Source organism: Clupea harengus, chromosome 16, assembly GCF_900700415.2.
Source record: "Clupea harengus chromosome 16, Ch_v2.0.2, whole genome shotgun sequence".
Lineage (NCBI taxonomy): Eukaryota > Metazoa > Chordata > Actinopteri > Clupeiformes > Clupeidae > Clupea > Clupea harengus.
The window spans coordinates 14,754,670-14,772,197 of record NC_045167.1 but is presented as its reverse complement, the minus strand read 5'-3'; the positions used below and the strand labels follow the sequence as shown (position 1 = coordinate 14,772,197).

General features: G+C 47.7%; 1 protein-coding gene across 2 annotated transcripts in view; it reads right to left on the bottom strand.

The window, feature by feature from the left end:
* grm8a (glutamate receptor, metabotropic 8a) overlaps positions 1 to 17,528 on the bottom strand; it is a 144,248-nt gene that overhangs the window by 56,449 nt on the left and 70,271 nt on the right. For both annotated transcript variants that reach the window (XM_031582567.2, XM_031582566.2), the window contains exon 4: positions 1,387 to 1,522. In XM_031582567.2, the coding sequence (XP_031438427.1) occupies positions 1,387 to 1,522 (136 nt within the window). The remainder of the gene's footprint in view (positions 1 to 1,386; positions 1,523 to 17,528) is intronic.

Below are 17,528 nucleotides of genomic sequence, written 5' to 3'. Positions count from 1 at the left end.
GAGACTAGAGAGATAAGGAGACATTGAACCCCAACCTACAGAATTCAATCACATGCCACTCTTTGAAACTGCTATTATCACTTGGTAGCATGAGCTGGAAGTCAAGACCAAACGGTTCCTTAAAGTTTCTCAGGAGCAACACATCAGTTGTGGTTTTCCTCTAGTGAGTTGGCCTCTACTTTCTTCAAACTACTTTTCTTTTTTCATTCAAACTACTCATTGTGCGGTAAAAAACAAAATAAGTAGCCATGCAACACATTTATTTACTGATACAGTGCATATGCTCCATGGGAAAATAACCAATATGCTTAGCTGTGCGCTCTTCTACCCACAAATCCATAGGGTCTGTTAAGGATGTGGACCATTATAGGTTATATTTAATGGTGCCCAGAAATGTCCTCAAGAGGCATAATGCTGCATCCCATATCCACATCCACCATTGTCACACTTTCAACCTTCCATTAAATCCAGCAGCAGAGCCCTTGGTGCCTTGGTGGGACCCCCCCCCCCCCCCCCCCCCCCCCCCCCCCCCCCTCTCTGTGCACCGTTCCCAACCCGGCCGGCACCAGAGCTGATCAGAGCTGGTCCTCGGGGGCCAGCTTACGTAAGAGGCTCAGGCAAAGCTCTGTGGGCCCAATCAGACCTGCGCGCACTGAGCTGAGCAGGACGTGGAAATAGGAGCATCCCCTCCCTACAGGCGCAGGAAGCCTTGCTTTTCTCCATCCTCCATCCGCTACTCCGTTTTTTTTTCTTTTTCCCCTTTTTTCCTCTTTTTCTCCCCCCCCACCCTCTTCACTCTGTCGCTGTCTTTATGTGGTAGAGGCACAGCGTGCATTGTGTTCATCTACGGTAAGTGAGAGGGGCCATTATTGCTGAGAGGAAATGCTTAAGTAAAGGGAAGACACTGTTAGGGAGAGTCGCGGGCTTAATGGAGACACAACTACTTCTGTCTCAGTGGCTCCTTCAAATCTCTCTCTTTTTTCTCTTCCTCTCATTACCATTTTCTTCCTCCCACATTCTCCTCCCTTCCCCATCCTCAGTCTGTCTGGCTTGGTCTCAGGATTGCTCACTGTCTGTAGTCGATCGAATAGCCCTTGCTTTCTCTCTGTTTTGTGTTCCCTGTGACATCCCTTTCTTTCTCTCTCTCTCTCCGTCTCCCTCCCTGTCTCGTTTTTTTCTTTCCCTGTTCCTCCTTTTCTAACGATCTCTCTCTTTTTCTGTGCACCTGCTTTCTTCTCTTCCTTCCCCTGACACTCTCCCCCCCTTTTCTCTGGTTCTTTGCTATCTCTCACCCCCCCCCCTCTCATTTGGAATCATCCCTGTGGGGAAACAACCCACTGATGGCTCTGACAGAGGGTTCAGAGGTCACGTCTTGGGAGGCCTCACCTGATGTCATCCTCATTTGCAAACATAATGACGGCCCGGGCATTGGGGGTTTCCATCAGCCTGTCGATTATCTTGAAAAACTCCCCGGATTTCGGCTCGCGGGGGATCTTCAGCGACTGTGCGATGCACACACCACCTGAAAAAGAGGGATAGAGAGAGAGATAGAGAGAGAGAGAGAGAGGAAGAAGAGAGAGAGAAAAAGAATGTGACCACGGCTTCAGACACATTGTGCATTTCCACAAAGAATAAACGATGAAGTGCTCTTTTCTTATTGCTGAACACAGAGGAGTCCCCCCTCGGATGTTAACACGAAGAAACAACGCAAAGAGGATATGACGGGCCACATTGGCGGGGACAAAGTGCTCCATCATATAACGGCAGCCATAATACCTCTTCATCATCCTCTGCGAGCTCCATTATGTCATTAGCGGCTCAAATGGGAGTGAGTGATGGGCTTTCCCTCCCTCAACACAATCCGTTACAGTTCATTTAATGAGCATCTGGGCCGTCTTCAGCTCGTTCTATTACTGTACTTAATCAGAGCAATGCTCTCTTGCAAACGCTATGTCCTCAAGACAAATAGTAATTATCCTAAATTGATACCCCTTCAGGAGTCATCCGCAGTCTGCTGTGACCCGCCCATTCCCCTCTGACATCCCTCAGTGCTGTATGCTTCCTTCTGGTACCAACTGTGTGGTTATGTGTTTGCATTGTTGGGTACACAGTGGCTTTCCTGGGTGGCAACATTGATAATCATTGTATTGTAGGCACAGGGGTGGCACCATTGATAATCATTGTATTGTAGGCACAGGGGTGGCACCATTGATAATCATTGTATTGTAGTCACCAAGCAGAGATGAATTAGGGGAGTATGGTGTTGCATACATCCGTCTCAAACAGCTTACTTATCACGCTGCAGAAGTCAGTTGGCTTGAAGCTAACGCTCCACGCAGTGAGTCGCAAGGGCTGTGGGAATGTCCATCAAACTGCCATATAAACTGAGGCAAGAAAGGAGAAGCTGAGAGCGACATTTGTTTTGTTTTTAAACAGACACACCAGGCTGCAGTAAGGGTCTCCCACTCACTGTTGACAAATTCCGTCTTTGTTTCCCCAAAAGCATATACAAATTCAGCCTTTCATGTTTCAGGAAAAGCAAGCCTATCAAAGAAGACAAATTAGCATTCAAGGCTTTGGTGCTTTTCAAAAGCAGCGCATCCCGTTTTCTCCTCAGCAGTCTTTCCTTCGTCCCTCATACTCTTCTTTTGAGGCGGTGGGTGGGAGGGAGGGGTTACAGTGGTGAAATTGGCCACTTTTAACAGGTCTCGTTATGAACAATTTCTGTTGTAACCCTCGCACGTGGGATGTCTGCACAGACATCGGCACTGCAGCATTTCGAGGCGGGCTCTGCGTGAGCCTGTGCTGTTGTGTTTTTTTTTTCGGCCTCTGAAAAGGGGACGGTTTGGGGGAAACAGTGTCATCTGGTGGTGCTGCTGCTGCAGCATGCAGAGGCCTCGTCACTGCATTCTCAAGATTCTCGATTCCAAAACACTCTCAACCATCTCTAGCAGATTACAGAAATTAAACTCAAGAAGTCAAAAAAGCCCCTTTCAAAACCTGTGATTTTAATGTGTGTGTGTGTGTGTGTCTGTGTGTGTGTGGGGGGGATGGGAGTTCACAGGGTAGGTAGAATACTCTAGATTCTCTGGAGACAACATCCGATGAGTCACTATCTCCTACCATGACTTGCCTGTGCGTAAGAGGCAGGAGACCTCAGGTCAACACTAAATCCAGCTGCATTTGCATTGGAATTAAGTGGCCCGACAGACGCCGATGATAATTGAATGGTTCCCACTGAAACAGCGACAGGGAGCTGTGCGCTCTCCATTAATCTTTAATGATTTGATTATCGGGGCTTTATGAAACGTAACTTATCTAATCAGATCTAACCTCACTTGCCCACTCAGACATATGGAAAGACTGATGGGGGTATCGTTTATCTCTAGTGGTCCAGATATGAAATGGTTGCAATTATATTTTCTCTCTATTTCTCCTCCCCTCTCTCCTTCCCTCCGTCCTCTCACTCCAAGAGTTTTTCTCAGAAGTACTAATTCACTCTCTGACTAAAGTGATTGATTGTGACCAATTTAAAAAAGATTGACTGATTAACTAATTGATTGACTGAATAATTGTCTATCTATTTATGTATTTATTTAGTTAGTTAGTTACCTAGTTATTTATTTAGTAAGTTATCCATCAATCCTTTGAACTTCATTTTATGCATATGCTCCCCTACTAATTCACTCACTGATTAAAGTGACACATCGTGAACAATTTGAAAGAGATTGATTGATTGATTCATTCATTAATTGATTGACTGAATGACTGAGTTAGTATTGCCTTTGTCTTTCAATACGGTCCTTGGTACTTGGAATTAAATAATTTCAACTTCCTTCCATCCATATGCTTCTCCGGCCTCCCTATCTCTTCAGCTGGTGGTTTCATGGCTCGAACCCCAGCCACTGTGCTCCCACGCATGCCCCCTCATGATCTCCAGAGGCTCTGGGTAAAGACTGATAGGCTCTGTGAAAGGTAATGGGGGGGGAAACAGACTCGCTGTGGAGCGTACAGTAAAAGCACTCTAATCAAGCTCATGTTTAATGCAGTTTCTCTTGTTTTCGCTCTCTCTCTCTCTTCCTCCTCCGGTGTTTCATTCCACAGGCATAGATGCATGATTAAGCAGCACGGCTTCAGCACGCGGCAAAAAAGCACCATACTCGGAGAAGCTGCGCCATTATTGCAGCAGGTTATTATATCCATCCATTATGCTGCAGATGTTCGCCTTGCCTCATCTCTCTCTTTTTTCCTCCCTCCACCAACTCCCCCCCCCCTGAAGTATTCTCTGCTTATTCTGTGTGTGTGTGTGTGTGTGTGTGTGTGTGTGTGGGGTGATGAGGGCAAACAAAAATAAGTATTTGTTACGACTGGTGGGTGTTGTGCAGGACTCAATCGCACGACTCAGCACAGGGGTAGATTCAAAGGGAGAAACGTTTTACTAGCAGGGTTCGGTACACAGGTAGGCAGTCCAGAAGTAGGCAAACAAATCCAAACAGGGAATAGGCAGGAGAATAGTTGTAGGGCAGGCAGAGGTCAGAAGCACGAGTAATCACTTTAACAAGGTGAAAAGCGCTAAACGCTTGAAACACGAGGAACAGTGGAAAAACAAGGAACATACCATGAAACAACAATTTACGAAGACACCACGAGGAACAAGAAAACAAGGACTATATATACACACAGGCAACAGATAACGAGGGACAGGTGAGAACAATCAAGGCGGGGCAGACAAAGACACAGGTGGACTAAACAAGGGGAATTAACAGGACACAGGTGAAACCAATGATACACACAACCCGGTAGATTGGAAACAGGTGAGGGGTGGAGACACGGACAACAACAAGAGGGCACATGGCATAGACAAACAAACATAGGGAAAGCACATGGCGGGAACAAGGAAGCACGAGGACTAGACATGGGAACAAACATGTGACCACACAAGGGAGACAAACACAGAAATTAGACACGGACAGAACACAGACCTTACAGTATTGATCAAAACACAGAGGTAGGGAGAGAAGGTTGTTCCCCAGTACCACCCCCCCACCCCAACACCATCCACTTCAGTCTTGAGGTGCGGGTGTAGTGACGTAGCCAGGGCGACCCCCATCTGCCGGGGCAAGGGGTGATTTCAAATAAGTTCCTGCACTCAGCATGCATAAGGCTGCCCCTGTATATGCAGTGCAATTTCCAGTGACAGTCCGCGAGTATATATATATATATATATATACTATAAGGAGCTAGTATGCTTATAGAGAAGAGGAGCAACAGAGCGTGAGTAAGTGAATGAGAGAGAGAGAGAGAGAGAGAGAGAGATGGTGCACTGCAATTGATTTGAAGCCTTTCGCTGTGATGCCCCATGCAGTCGCTTTAAGATTTTCCCCTTCGGCAAAACAACACCACCACATGCAGCAAGGATCCTGTAAGCCACAAGCGTTTTTCGGACCACTGGCACAGTGATGAATGTGTGTGTGTGTGTGTGTGTGTGTGTGTGTGTTTTTTTTTCACACCGTGACACACATCGTCAAATGTGCGGCCACGGTGTTTATCCAACACACACGCCCACACACACGGGCACAGGCACGTGGTGACAAACACGCTTGCGCAACCGCATGCTAAAGCGTGTACAATGGGAGCGTAAAATCTTGCTTGTGTCCTCCTACACACAGCACAAATGGCACCCTTTCCCTGGAAACATTCACTGGCACACTCTGTAGACATCGGAGACAAATAGGCAATGGCAGGCTTCCAAAGTGGGGATTACTTCTAGCCCTGGATCCAGCCTAAAGTTTGCAATCAGAAATCTCAATTTCAAATAAATGACTTCTTGTTCCAAGAAATGGCTTAAGACTGTGCCAACGAGACCGACCTAACCTACTGGTACAACATTTCTGTCTACATTTTAGTGCCACAAAGTGATACCTCGTTTATATGAAACCACTCAGAACTGCTTAAAACTACTCAGAAGAGTATATATATGGTGAAAAAAACACTCAGAACATTATATCTATGGTAGAAAAAGGAAGTTTAAAGTGCACTTCCGTGGCAACGGCCCTTTGAAGCGGCGGCTAGTTTACGCCTCGAAACATAGCACAGCCACAGTACAGTGGGCTCTTTCATTACAGCCTATCAGTAAAGGCTAACTGGTGTGGAGCGCCTGCTTTTTGCCTTGTTTAAGCGCAACTACACCCAACAAATGGCACTTGATGATGCTGGAAAGTGACTCTCAAGATCACCACATCGACAGTGAAAGTACGGGCCAATTTTTGGGCTGAGGTCAGCGGTTTCTCAGGAGCGCAGGGCTTTTCAGGCAGGCGGCCCGCAGTTCCACCGCTGGCAAGAGACCAAGAGCGAGACACCACATGGAGGCACAGCGGCTGAGTCAAGGGCTGACTGACCTTCGATCTACGCAAGATGTCATCAATAGGCCCTCTGATCTTTCGCCACATCTTGGAGGCCAATAAACGAGACCTGGCTATCGGGAGACGGAGAGGCATTTGAAATCAGGTCACGGAAGCCGAGCTGAAGGTCACACCGGTGTGTTGAAAGGGAAAGCTCTTCACATCACCACTGCCGCGTCCCGTGCGCCTTTTCTTTACGGCTGATGGATTTATCCTCGAGAGAATCATTGGGGGGGGGGGGATATCATTTTTTTTCTCTTTCTTGTAAATTTTTTCTTCTCTCTGTTCAATCTTACCTGGAGATTTGGACAAATTCCCTCTCACCCCCTCAAGCCATCATAAACCAGCTCTCTCGTGCTCAGGCATTGCATTAACTGTAAAAAATGCAAATCAACCCTCCCTATCGAGGCACCATCGGCTTGATGCTGAGGGTAGGTGGAATGAAATCTCTCTCTCTCCCTCTCAGCCTCAGTTTCTGTTTCAGTGGCAGCTCAGTCTGCAGCATGCAGCAGCGTTAAGGGGACCCTGCAGGGTCAGCGTGGAACAAAGGTAATCACTAGCGACCAAACGGAAATGACAGTGTTTGAACAATGCAGCCTGCGAGCCATGTATGATTAGTGTTTATGTCAGTGGGCGCACCAAGAGAAGAAAAAAACCAGAGGCAGTCAGGTGTGAGGGAGACGTGGGTGGAAAAGAACAACGCGAGCACAAAAGGCATTAAATCAGGAAATCTTCTCATTACCCTTCTCCTCTTGTTCAGGGCATGGAGAGATAGAGCAGCTCCACATCTGAAAGGCCACCCATCTTAGGGGCAGGGAACGGGTCTTAGTGAGATGACAGAAGGCACTGAATCAGGTGTGTGATTCCATGACACATGAGCATGATTTGGGCCAATGGGATGATGTGAACAGAATTAGACGACACGGTCTACCTCCAGAATCCCCCCCACCCCCACCCCATTCTTCTGCAGAAACTTTCTCCTGCAGAACCGCCATTTTACTGATGCAGCAAGATCCGGCACACCGAACAATCTGGAGGCCACTGAGATGGAATGCTGCTGTGCACACAATGAAATACAATAACCATCTCCCACAGCCTGGTCCCAGTATGCCTCCAAACGTAATTCATCTCCATTAAAAAGCCTCTTCTGAAGAATCCCCATATCGCCGCGCACAGCCTAACACCGCATATGGAAAACGCAGACATGTGAGCCAGATAAAATCACTATAGTTACTCCAAGCCCGCACACCACGATGGCAGTCAAGGATTCACCCATCAAATTATTACAGATGGCGCAATTATTCTCCCCACCCTCATGTGGATGTTTACCCCTGCCTAGCATGACTGATGCAATCCACTCAACATGCCTAGTTAACAACCATGGGCCATTCACATATGTTCCCATATGCCCACGACAACACTGTTTCTTTTTAAATCGTCTTTGTGACCTAGCGCGTTCAGTCTCGGCACAAAATAAGACAAAGTCGAGCGAGGGTTGAAGGACGGAAGAGGCACCACTTAGATATGGGGATCAGGTAATTCCCCCCACCCCCGCCCCGTGCCCAATGAAAATGCCGGAGGAGGCAAACTTAGCATGTGGTGCTATACGGAGCCTCTCAACAAGGTCGGCGGGGAGTCAGTCACGTCTCGGAGCGGCCACATGCTGAGAGTATCAGCTGCTTCAGCACTTTGCTTCCTGGTTTGAATGAAAGGCGACTGGACACCTGTTAGTCTCGTGTAACAAAGGTGGACACGGCCAGCTGCAATCGGGGCGCAATGTCACTACGAAACACACTGCTGGAACAAAGCCAGCTTGAGCTGACATCTAGGAAATATGGAGCAAGTATGACGGACAGACGGAGTGGACAGGGTCAGATTTACACCGAATTGCCGTGTACAAACACACGTACACACATATGTGTACAATCTCATACACACTCACGTATGCGCAGGCACACACTCACTCACATACACACACTGACAACAACACAAAACACAGCTATAGGCACACAGTCCCTCACACCAGCACAGACACACACACAACAATCCACTGACAGACATAAACACACATGTACGTATACACTCCCTGTCACACACATAGACATGCACTTGCACATCCATACACTCACACGGATTTTCACAGCCTTAAAAGCACAGTGTGTTGGGGCTGTGGGATCTGGAGGGAGACAATCAGCAGCTGTATCTATTTCCCTCTCTCTCCTCAGCAGCACTGTCCTGTAGGGCCCACATCATGGAGCCTTTCATCTAATGGCTGTGACACAGGCGCCCAGGGGGGGGGGGGGACGTCATTTTTTTTCACGGCGCCACTGACAGCGGCAACAGGCGAGGCAGGGGTCAGGACCGCAGAGGTCGGTAAAACATATGTTTTAAGTCTCCCACTCCTTGCTGCTCCTCTTCCTTTTTCCGTGCCACTCCAGGCCTGTAGGGCCTTTCCACCATGCTTGCACGGCTCAGCGGACGGCCCATTACGCGAGTGGACAGACCGCAGTGCATCTGCGTGGTTTGTTGGTGTCCATTCAGAAGCGGTCTGATGCGACGAGTCAATAAGATCAATGCAAGGGGTGACTGGGGAGTGTTTCCATGGCATCCACACATGACTAGTTCCCAGCGTGCCGTGGGAGAGGGGGGGGGAACTGGTTGACAGCGCTGCTCGTGCTTTTGCTCATAGATTCAGGCTGTGGATGCTTCTGTGTATCTTTTCTTCCTTGCCACTCAGCTGCTCTGTTTGTTTCAGTCTCTCTATCTCTCTTTCTTTCTTTCTTTTTCTGTGGTTTCTGCGCTTGACCTGTTTTTCTACACTGAAATGTGATGTCCAGCTGTTGTAACACCCATCTTTGATCAATCCTCTTTCCACTTCTGTCCCCCTCACCCTCCCTCTTTCTTTCTTTCTTTCTTTCTTTAGCGCTCTCTCACACTCTCTCTCTCTCTCTCTCTCTCTCCCTCTTTCTTCTTTTTCCATCTCTTACTCTCTGATCCTTTTTTCAGCCTTGCAGTCTCAGTTGGCCCACACTGTCCTATGGAGACAAGCTCAGAATATCTTTTCTCTTTCCACAGACCCTTGGTGTTTTCCCCGCATGATGAGAACTTGTCATTTCCAGGGGGCGATGAGGACAGTCTCCCTGCCACTGGCAGCCAATTTGTTTTCACTTTCTAGCACACTAGCACTGTTCAGCAAACTGATCATCATACTGTGAATGTTGAGCAATTCATAAAGGCAGAGATGTCCTTAATTGGCTCATGCAAGCGCTTTAAGAGAACTTTAGGATTTTCCTTTAGGATTTTCATGCAGACGAACGGAAACCACAAGTAATCCAACCGCATGCATAATATAAAATCCCTTCGATTTCTTTCCTCAAAACATTTTATTATATCAACCAAATAACCATCTCCACAACAACAGTTGCCAGTTGTACTTAAAGTGTATTGTTTGAATGGATTAATATCAACATTAATGTAAATGAGGACTATTATATAGCAGCTATTTCCAGTTCACCTTCTGTCACTGCAGTATAGATTAGCCTACTGTAAACATATCTAAATTGATTTCAGTAATACTCCTGACCCCACTAGAAATAACAGCAATAGAAATGCTTTCCCATTCTTTGTCTTTGCAGGGTTATTCCCCTGTTGATGCAGTTAATACATTCTTTTATTGACTTGATTTTTTATAAGAAAAGTCTTCACATCCATACGTCTTTGAATGACTTTTAAAGGATGACACTTCTGGAAAAACAAAGTGGAACACCTGACTGACACAAGGAGTCAATTATACCAATTATGTAAATCATGATATGCTAATTATGGCAATAATAACACTCATTAGGACATCAATTACTTGTTTTCCTGGATTAACAGGTGATATAAACTAGTGCATTCACCATCTTTATAAAAAAAAGCTGGCAACAGTTAAAATAAGAACTTAAAATGACCTCAGTACACAAGCATCCATTAAAAACAGGTTAGATTGAGGTGCGTAATGGCCATTGGTACCTATCAAAACCAGGGGGAACGTTCAATAGTCCGGTAGCGTTTCGGACATGTAATCTATGATGTATAACCATGTAATACATATGTAATAACACTCCATACAAGAAGATTGTAGAAGCACTTTCCAAACTGTGCAGCAGCTGCTGCTGTACATCTTATCCCTCCCTCTTGACTTGAATCCTCCAGATCCTACCTTTCCGGTCACACCTCTGAGAGATGTAAATAATCCACCCAGCCTCGCTTAGCCAGATGCTACTCATTAGCCACCAGCTACTTGTCAGCGACAAAATGCTGAGCCATAAAACACAAACTGATTGCTTGTTGGTCTCCTTGGATGGAGTAACAGCATGCTCTACCACTTTCACCAGCCCCACCCGCCACACTCTGTTTGTTAACTGGATTTGGACACACTTGCACGGCACTGCCAAAAAGGTGACCCCCCCACCAAACACCCACCCCACCCTGCACACAGATATTGGCATTTGCTTCAGTTTAATAAGGTCAGATGTAAAAGCGTGTCAGTGGATCGTGGCTACTGACAGTCCCTCGCCATCCCCGTACTGCCTTACTCACATCCTCCAAACGCTCCCTGGCAGTGTCTCTGGAGCCCCAATCCAACCAAGCAGTCCGCCTTGCCTGAGTCACAGCCGCAGGCAGATGCAGTAAAATCCTCCGACAGGATTTGAAGAGTGAAGGGTGAAAATCTACCAAGATTGCTTTTTTTGTTTCCATGTTTGTATGCGCCGGCCAAGAGTGAGGTGTAGGCTATGTAGAACTGACCCATTCACTTTTGCAATATCCTTCCTTTTGGACTGAAGTGGTTTTGTGAAATATACAGGTGTGTGTGAATGTGTGTGTGTGTGTATAGCAAACAAAAAAATCCATAGGACAGGCACAAACACACACACACATACACACACACCCACACACACACACACACACTCCAACCTGATCCTCCAGGGGATTGTTTTTCCTGCCGGCCACTTTGTCTGGGCCTGACCTTTGATCTAGAGGTCACGCTGTGTGTACTGGACTGAGCGGTCCCGTGTGCAGCTCGGTGTGAATCAGATGAGCACATAAAAGCCGCCAGCTGCCCCCCCCCCCCCCCACACACACACACAGACACACACACATAGACACACGCACCAAGATTGCTTTTTTGTTTCCATTTTTGTATGTGTTGGCCAAGAGTGAGGTGTAGACTATGTAGAACTGACCCATTCACTTTTGCAATATCCTTCCTTTTGGACTGAAGTTGTTTTGTGAAATATACCGGTGTGTGTGAGTGTGTGTGTGTGTGTATAGCAAACAAAAAAATCCATAGGACAGGCAAAAAAACACACACACACATACACACACACCCACACACACACACACACTCCAACCTGATCCTCCAGGGGATTGTTTTTCCTGCCGGCCATGAAGTGCGACTTTGTCTGGGCCTGACCTTTGATCTAGAGGTCACGCTGTGTGTACTGGACTGAGCGGTCCCGTGTGCAGCTCGGTGTGATCGGTGTGAATCAGATGAGCACATAAAAGCCAGCTGCCCCCCCCCCCCCACACACACACACACACGCACCCCAAACCACCTCAAGGGACACACAGTCAGACACTAATGAAATCGCACACAGCCTTATCTCGTTGATTAAAACTGTCAAAAAGACCTAGGATGTGAGGTATACAGGGAGACGACAAGATGCTCAAGGGTGCAACAGAATTTCTCTCTCCCTCTCTCCCTCCCTCTCTCTCAGTCTCCCGCTCACTCTGTCTTTGCTGTCTCTCTCTTTCTGTTAACCTTTTTTGTGCTATCTCATTCATTGTACCTTCTCTCACTCTCTCTCTCTCTCTCTCTCTCTCTCTCTCTCTTTGTCCTCTCCACATGTTTCTTCCCCTCACAGTGGAATCTTGGTCTTCATTTCTCTCCCTCAATACCTCCACACAGAGAAGACGTAAAACGTAGCATCAAGGTATCAGCACTTTCATTGCAAAACCCACATAAAAAAAACCAACTAGCGCAGTTTGAACGAACAACAATGAAAACGTAGCGTGGCTTCATGAAGCATTAATCCTCAGCGAGGCAAAGTCCCGTCAGCGTTCAGATTACTGCAAGGTAGCTGGCAGAGAGTTTGTTTGTACAAGGGGGTAAGACATTAATGTAGCGAGTAAAAACCTCATGAATAATTGATTTCCAAACATGTCAACACTGAGCAAAGGCATTTACCCTGAATTACAATCAATAATTAAATTGATTCTTGAATTATGGAAACAATCTCACTGTCAGCAACAGCCCTGAACCATTTGGATGTGTCTGATAATTCCAGGAGGGTAGAATTCTATTAAATCTGCATTAGCCCACTGCAAGCCAATGTGGGCGGAAGATATGTCATCTGCATCGCACATGGCACACTCTGTGAGCAATTTCTCATTCTATTATAATATTATGATTAGGACAAAATGTTGGCGGCCCCATCTCCTTGGTCAGCGTTGAGTCTATTATTTAGGGGAAAAAATAGGATTGGAAATGTTCCCATTAAAGGAGCAGATAGCATGTGAGTCAGAGATGGAGTGGCCTGACAGACGCTGCATTGCAAAGCTCCCTCCAGATTCCTTATGAGTCAGTAGACCGGCTATCCATCAGACAGATCCCCTCTCGCTATACTTAAACAGCGATTCAGCGCAGAACACACACACACACACACACACACACACACACACAGAGATTCACTTAGATGTTTGCGCACAGAGGCACTCACACACCACAGACAGCTGCACTGGCTTACATGTAGAGACATGCTCCAACACACACACACACATGCATTGGAAAGCAATGGGAAATAAATACTAAATATTCAGTTGTTTCGATATGTTTTGATGTGGCTTTCCATATTAAGTGCATTTCGAGGGAACACATTCCCAGTCAGGAGGCGATTTACAGATAGAAGACCATGGTTAAATCCTCTTTTAGAGGACTAAATATGGCAGTGGAAGGGGGACATGAAGACGCTGCCACTTCTGGCACGGTAAAGCGTGCAGTGCTTTCTCCAGCAGGAAACAATCGATGGGTAATTTATTTCGGCCAAAGCCAGGTGTGGAGCAAGGCTAACGCTTCAGGTGGGCCTGGGAGGCTGAAGTTGGGAAACTGGACAAACCGACCGATGAGCGCGAATGGACACACACGCGCTCGCACACACACATGCGCGCACACACACACACGCACACACACACACACACACACACACACACACACACACACACACACACACACACACAGACAAACGCACATGAATGAACAGTCACACACACACACACACACACACACGTCATAAACACACCCACGATGAACAATCACACACCACCACATTCTAATGCAAACACCCACACAAGCACCAACACATTCAAATGCAAACACCCCCACACAAGCACATAATTCAGTCCATGGCAGACACACACTGGCCTATTTTCTCATTCTCCCTCTCGAATATGGAGGATATTCTCCCTCATCATCCATCCCGCTCGCTGAAGCTTGTTACTTGTTATCTGCTCGTTGAGATAATAAAGTGCCGTGCCTCATTAGGCATTCTGAGACGGTGCAGGAGGGAGGGATGGGAGAGAGGGGTGGATGGAAGGGTGGATTGGAGAGAGGGATCGTGACGCGGTGCTAAAAAACTCGCCAGCTGCAACGCTCATTAAGGAGGCCTCGTGTTTATGCTACCTCTGAGCGGGCACGGTCCCCTGAGCTGCAATTCCCAGTAATAGAACCCCCCCCCCCACAGCCCCTATACCCCTCCCCCCCACGCCCCCAAACTCATGCCTGCAGAAGGCTCACGGTTTAAGTGTTTTGGAGCTTCTGACTGAAAGCTGCAATAGGATTGCGGGGGGATTGGGGGAAAGAAAACCTTTAAAGCCCCACTTGCAAAAATCCTTCCCCCATCCCAGCTTATACTTGTTGATGTGGGAGTAATCTCCTCACACACACCTTGTAAAGTTTCTCCATCTGCTGGGTCTCTTTGACCCTCACCTCCGCTTTGGTCTCCATCTCTACGGCAACCGCTTGTAAAGGCTGGGCGAATTTTTCTTTTATAGATGAGGTCCCATCTCTCACGTGTCCGTCGGCATGGTGAAGCACAAGGGTGCTTTTATCAACATTTCCCGACAGACGGCGGTGCCGTCATTGTCTCTCTTATCTTAAAAAGGTTCTGTTCCCACCGCTGTGATGGATTGCGCCAACCCGCTAATGGAATCTCAAACACCTTGTGTGACGGCAATCTGAGACAAATCAACATCCCCCGCTCCATCCCTTTAAGGTAGAGTGGCCATTGCCGACGCTTGACTCCACCTCACCTCACCTCACCTCTTGGTGTCAAATGTCGGCTGAGGCTCAGGTGTGGTGATTGATGAGTCCTGTCATTAGCCCGGCTGTTTTGACTCAGGTCTCCTCACTTCACTCACTTCACTTTTATTTGCCTGGCAGACAGACAGGCGGGCGGGCAGGCAGACAGGAAGGCAGGCAGGCAGGACCACTCCACCCCAGGCTGACAAACAGCGTTTTTTAATTTAACAGCGGCGGATTAATCAAAAACACAATTGATGTCTGCGCCGAGCCTTTTGCTCTCTCCAGTGAAGTTGCTCTGCTCTGTGTGGGTCTCATTCGGGGAGGAGATGAAGAAGAAATACCCTCATTTGGGGAGTAGCAGACTTAAATAATGGATAATTAAGAGGTGTCTAGTTTAATGAGATGGGATAGCGGGGAAATGGCTTAAATGTGCGACGCATTGCGTAATGCTGCAGTCTCGAACAGTCTCAACCCCATTTTCCCCAATCGAGGGGATCTACAAGGACAACATTTTGGGTTTTTTCAAACGCCACTTTTATTTACATTGTTCTCATTCTGCATTGCAATCCCCTGTTTTTTCCTTTTTCTCTTTTACAAAACTGTCGGTTCCGCAGAGGCCCGGGTGATTACAGTAATTCAATTTCCTGGAGGGCAGGTTTCCATTGAGAGCCACGGCATGCTCGCCTGAGCCGAGATAAACATGGAGGGGAAAATAATAAGGGCCTCCTTTTCATAAATCTCTCCGAAGTCTGGATGAAATGACCTTTGAGTTGTGCTGATAGAGAGAAAGAGACAAAGGGAGAAAGAGACAGAGAGAGAGAGAGGGAGTATAAAAGGATTCCTGTTGTGACAGTCCACCTGAGTGACAAACAAATGGGGATGGAGGCCCACCCAGCAATAAGGTGTTGTCTGGGATTGATTTCTCTATCATATTGATGAATGGACGGCACATCTATTAGGGCAAAGACCGATTCTGGTTTCACTCCACTCTGAGTCAATTAACAGGTTAAGTTAAAGTGTTGAAAGAAATGCTTTGCTGGAACAGAAAATGCTGTAGCAATGAGTCAATGAAGTCGTCTGGCTAATCAGAGTGGACACTGGATCGGTGACTGTTGACTGTGACCTCAATCACAATCAGCTCACCCCTGCTTTTCAGAGTCATAGTGGACTGAATGCTGCTCAAGGTCTCTCGCTGTCGGGCCACTGTGCAACGCTGGCACACTGAAGAGCCCTGACCTCCGTTCACTTCTTTCAGTCCTTCTGTTGCCATTACAACGACATCACTTCAGGCAGGGTGTTTGTCAGTGTGTGTGAATGTACAGTATATATGTGTGTCTCTGTGTGTGTGTGTGTGTGTGTGTGTGTGTGTGTGTGAGAGAGAGAGAGAGAGAGAGAGAGAGAGAGAGAGATAATGAAAAAGAGTCAGTGAGTGAGTGTGTCTGTGTGTGTGTGTGTGTGTGTGTGTGTGTGTGTGTGTGTGTGTGTGTGTGTGTGTGTGTGTGTGTGTGTGTGTGTGTGTGTGTGTGTGTGGGTGTGTGTGTGTCTGAGTAACCCATCCATTGAGTCTCCTTTCCAACAGGCTTTGCCGAAGGTTTGCACATCCTTGGACAGAGAGGAAAACGCTGGGGGGACACAAACAAGTTGTTTCCCACGAAAAAAATGGGGGGGCTTTAATCTGCCCGCTGCCAAAACCCATCCGTGGGAGCCTAACCCCCCCAAACTCCCCATCCCCAACCCCCAAAGCACCCCCACCCCCTCTCTTTCCCATCCTGAACCCTCGGATTCTTTATCTGCCTCTGCATGGAAGAAGAGAGACAGGGGAGGATTTCCATTCCATTCGCACGATTGCAGAATGCAAATGGCCCCGGCGGCGGCAGCGGCATGAATATGGAGGACGGCAACAGGGACCCCCGGCTCTAAATAATCCCTTTCTCTAACCTGACAGGCATGGTGGAAGCCTTTACCACCCAGTTCGCCTCGCACACAACCGGGCTCTTGATCACGTCGGCAGCCCCGGGTTGGTGACAGCGCTTAAGCATGCAACAGGGCTGCATGCAGATGGGATGGGGAGAATAGAGGAGAGGACGTGGCCGAAGGAGAGGAAAACAGAGAGAATCTAAACACTCTCCTTCTCTCTTTATCTTTTCGTTTTACTCTTCTTGTTTCGTTTTTCTCCACCTCCTGCCAGTGGCTGCTCTTCTCTTTCCCCCACGGCTGTTTTGCGAGCTGATTTTGGCATAACCTGCATGGCTTGATGAGCTTGGGCAGCCTAGCTGTGATGAGGGGTTGGGGAGTGAGGGATGGGGACCAGAGACCAGCGAGTCCCACCATTATGGTCAAACTCTACGCCTGGTGCTCTGGATGCTGCAGATAAAGCTCGGGGGATTGACAGGCTCCCGCCTGTGACGTCACGTCACGTCCCAGCCTGCCTAGACAGAACAGGGCCCAGTGAGCCGCTGTCACAGGCCAGCAGAGATGGCCACAAGCAGAGGAGGGTGGGCGGGGGCTGTGGGGTTTGAGACAACAGAGGAGAATTGAATGACACGGTTGGGTCTGGTCTTGAGTTGCCATGGATGATATGTTGTGATGGCTTTTGGTAGGGCGAAGAGAAGGAAGGAGGGGTGTTTGGAATAGGCTTTTAGGATGTTTTTCCCCCCGATCGAGTGCTGTTTTTGCCTCCTCCACAGCATGTCTATGTGACTGCTGAATGGCAGAATGAGAGCACAAAAGGGAAGGAGACAGGCCTCACAATGGCCTCCCCATCCACTTGACATTTGGATGCCGGC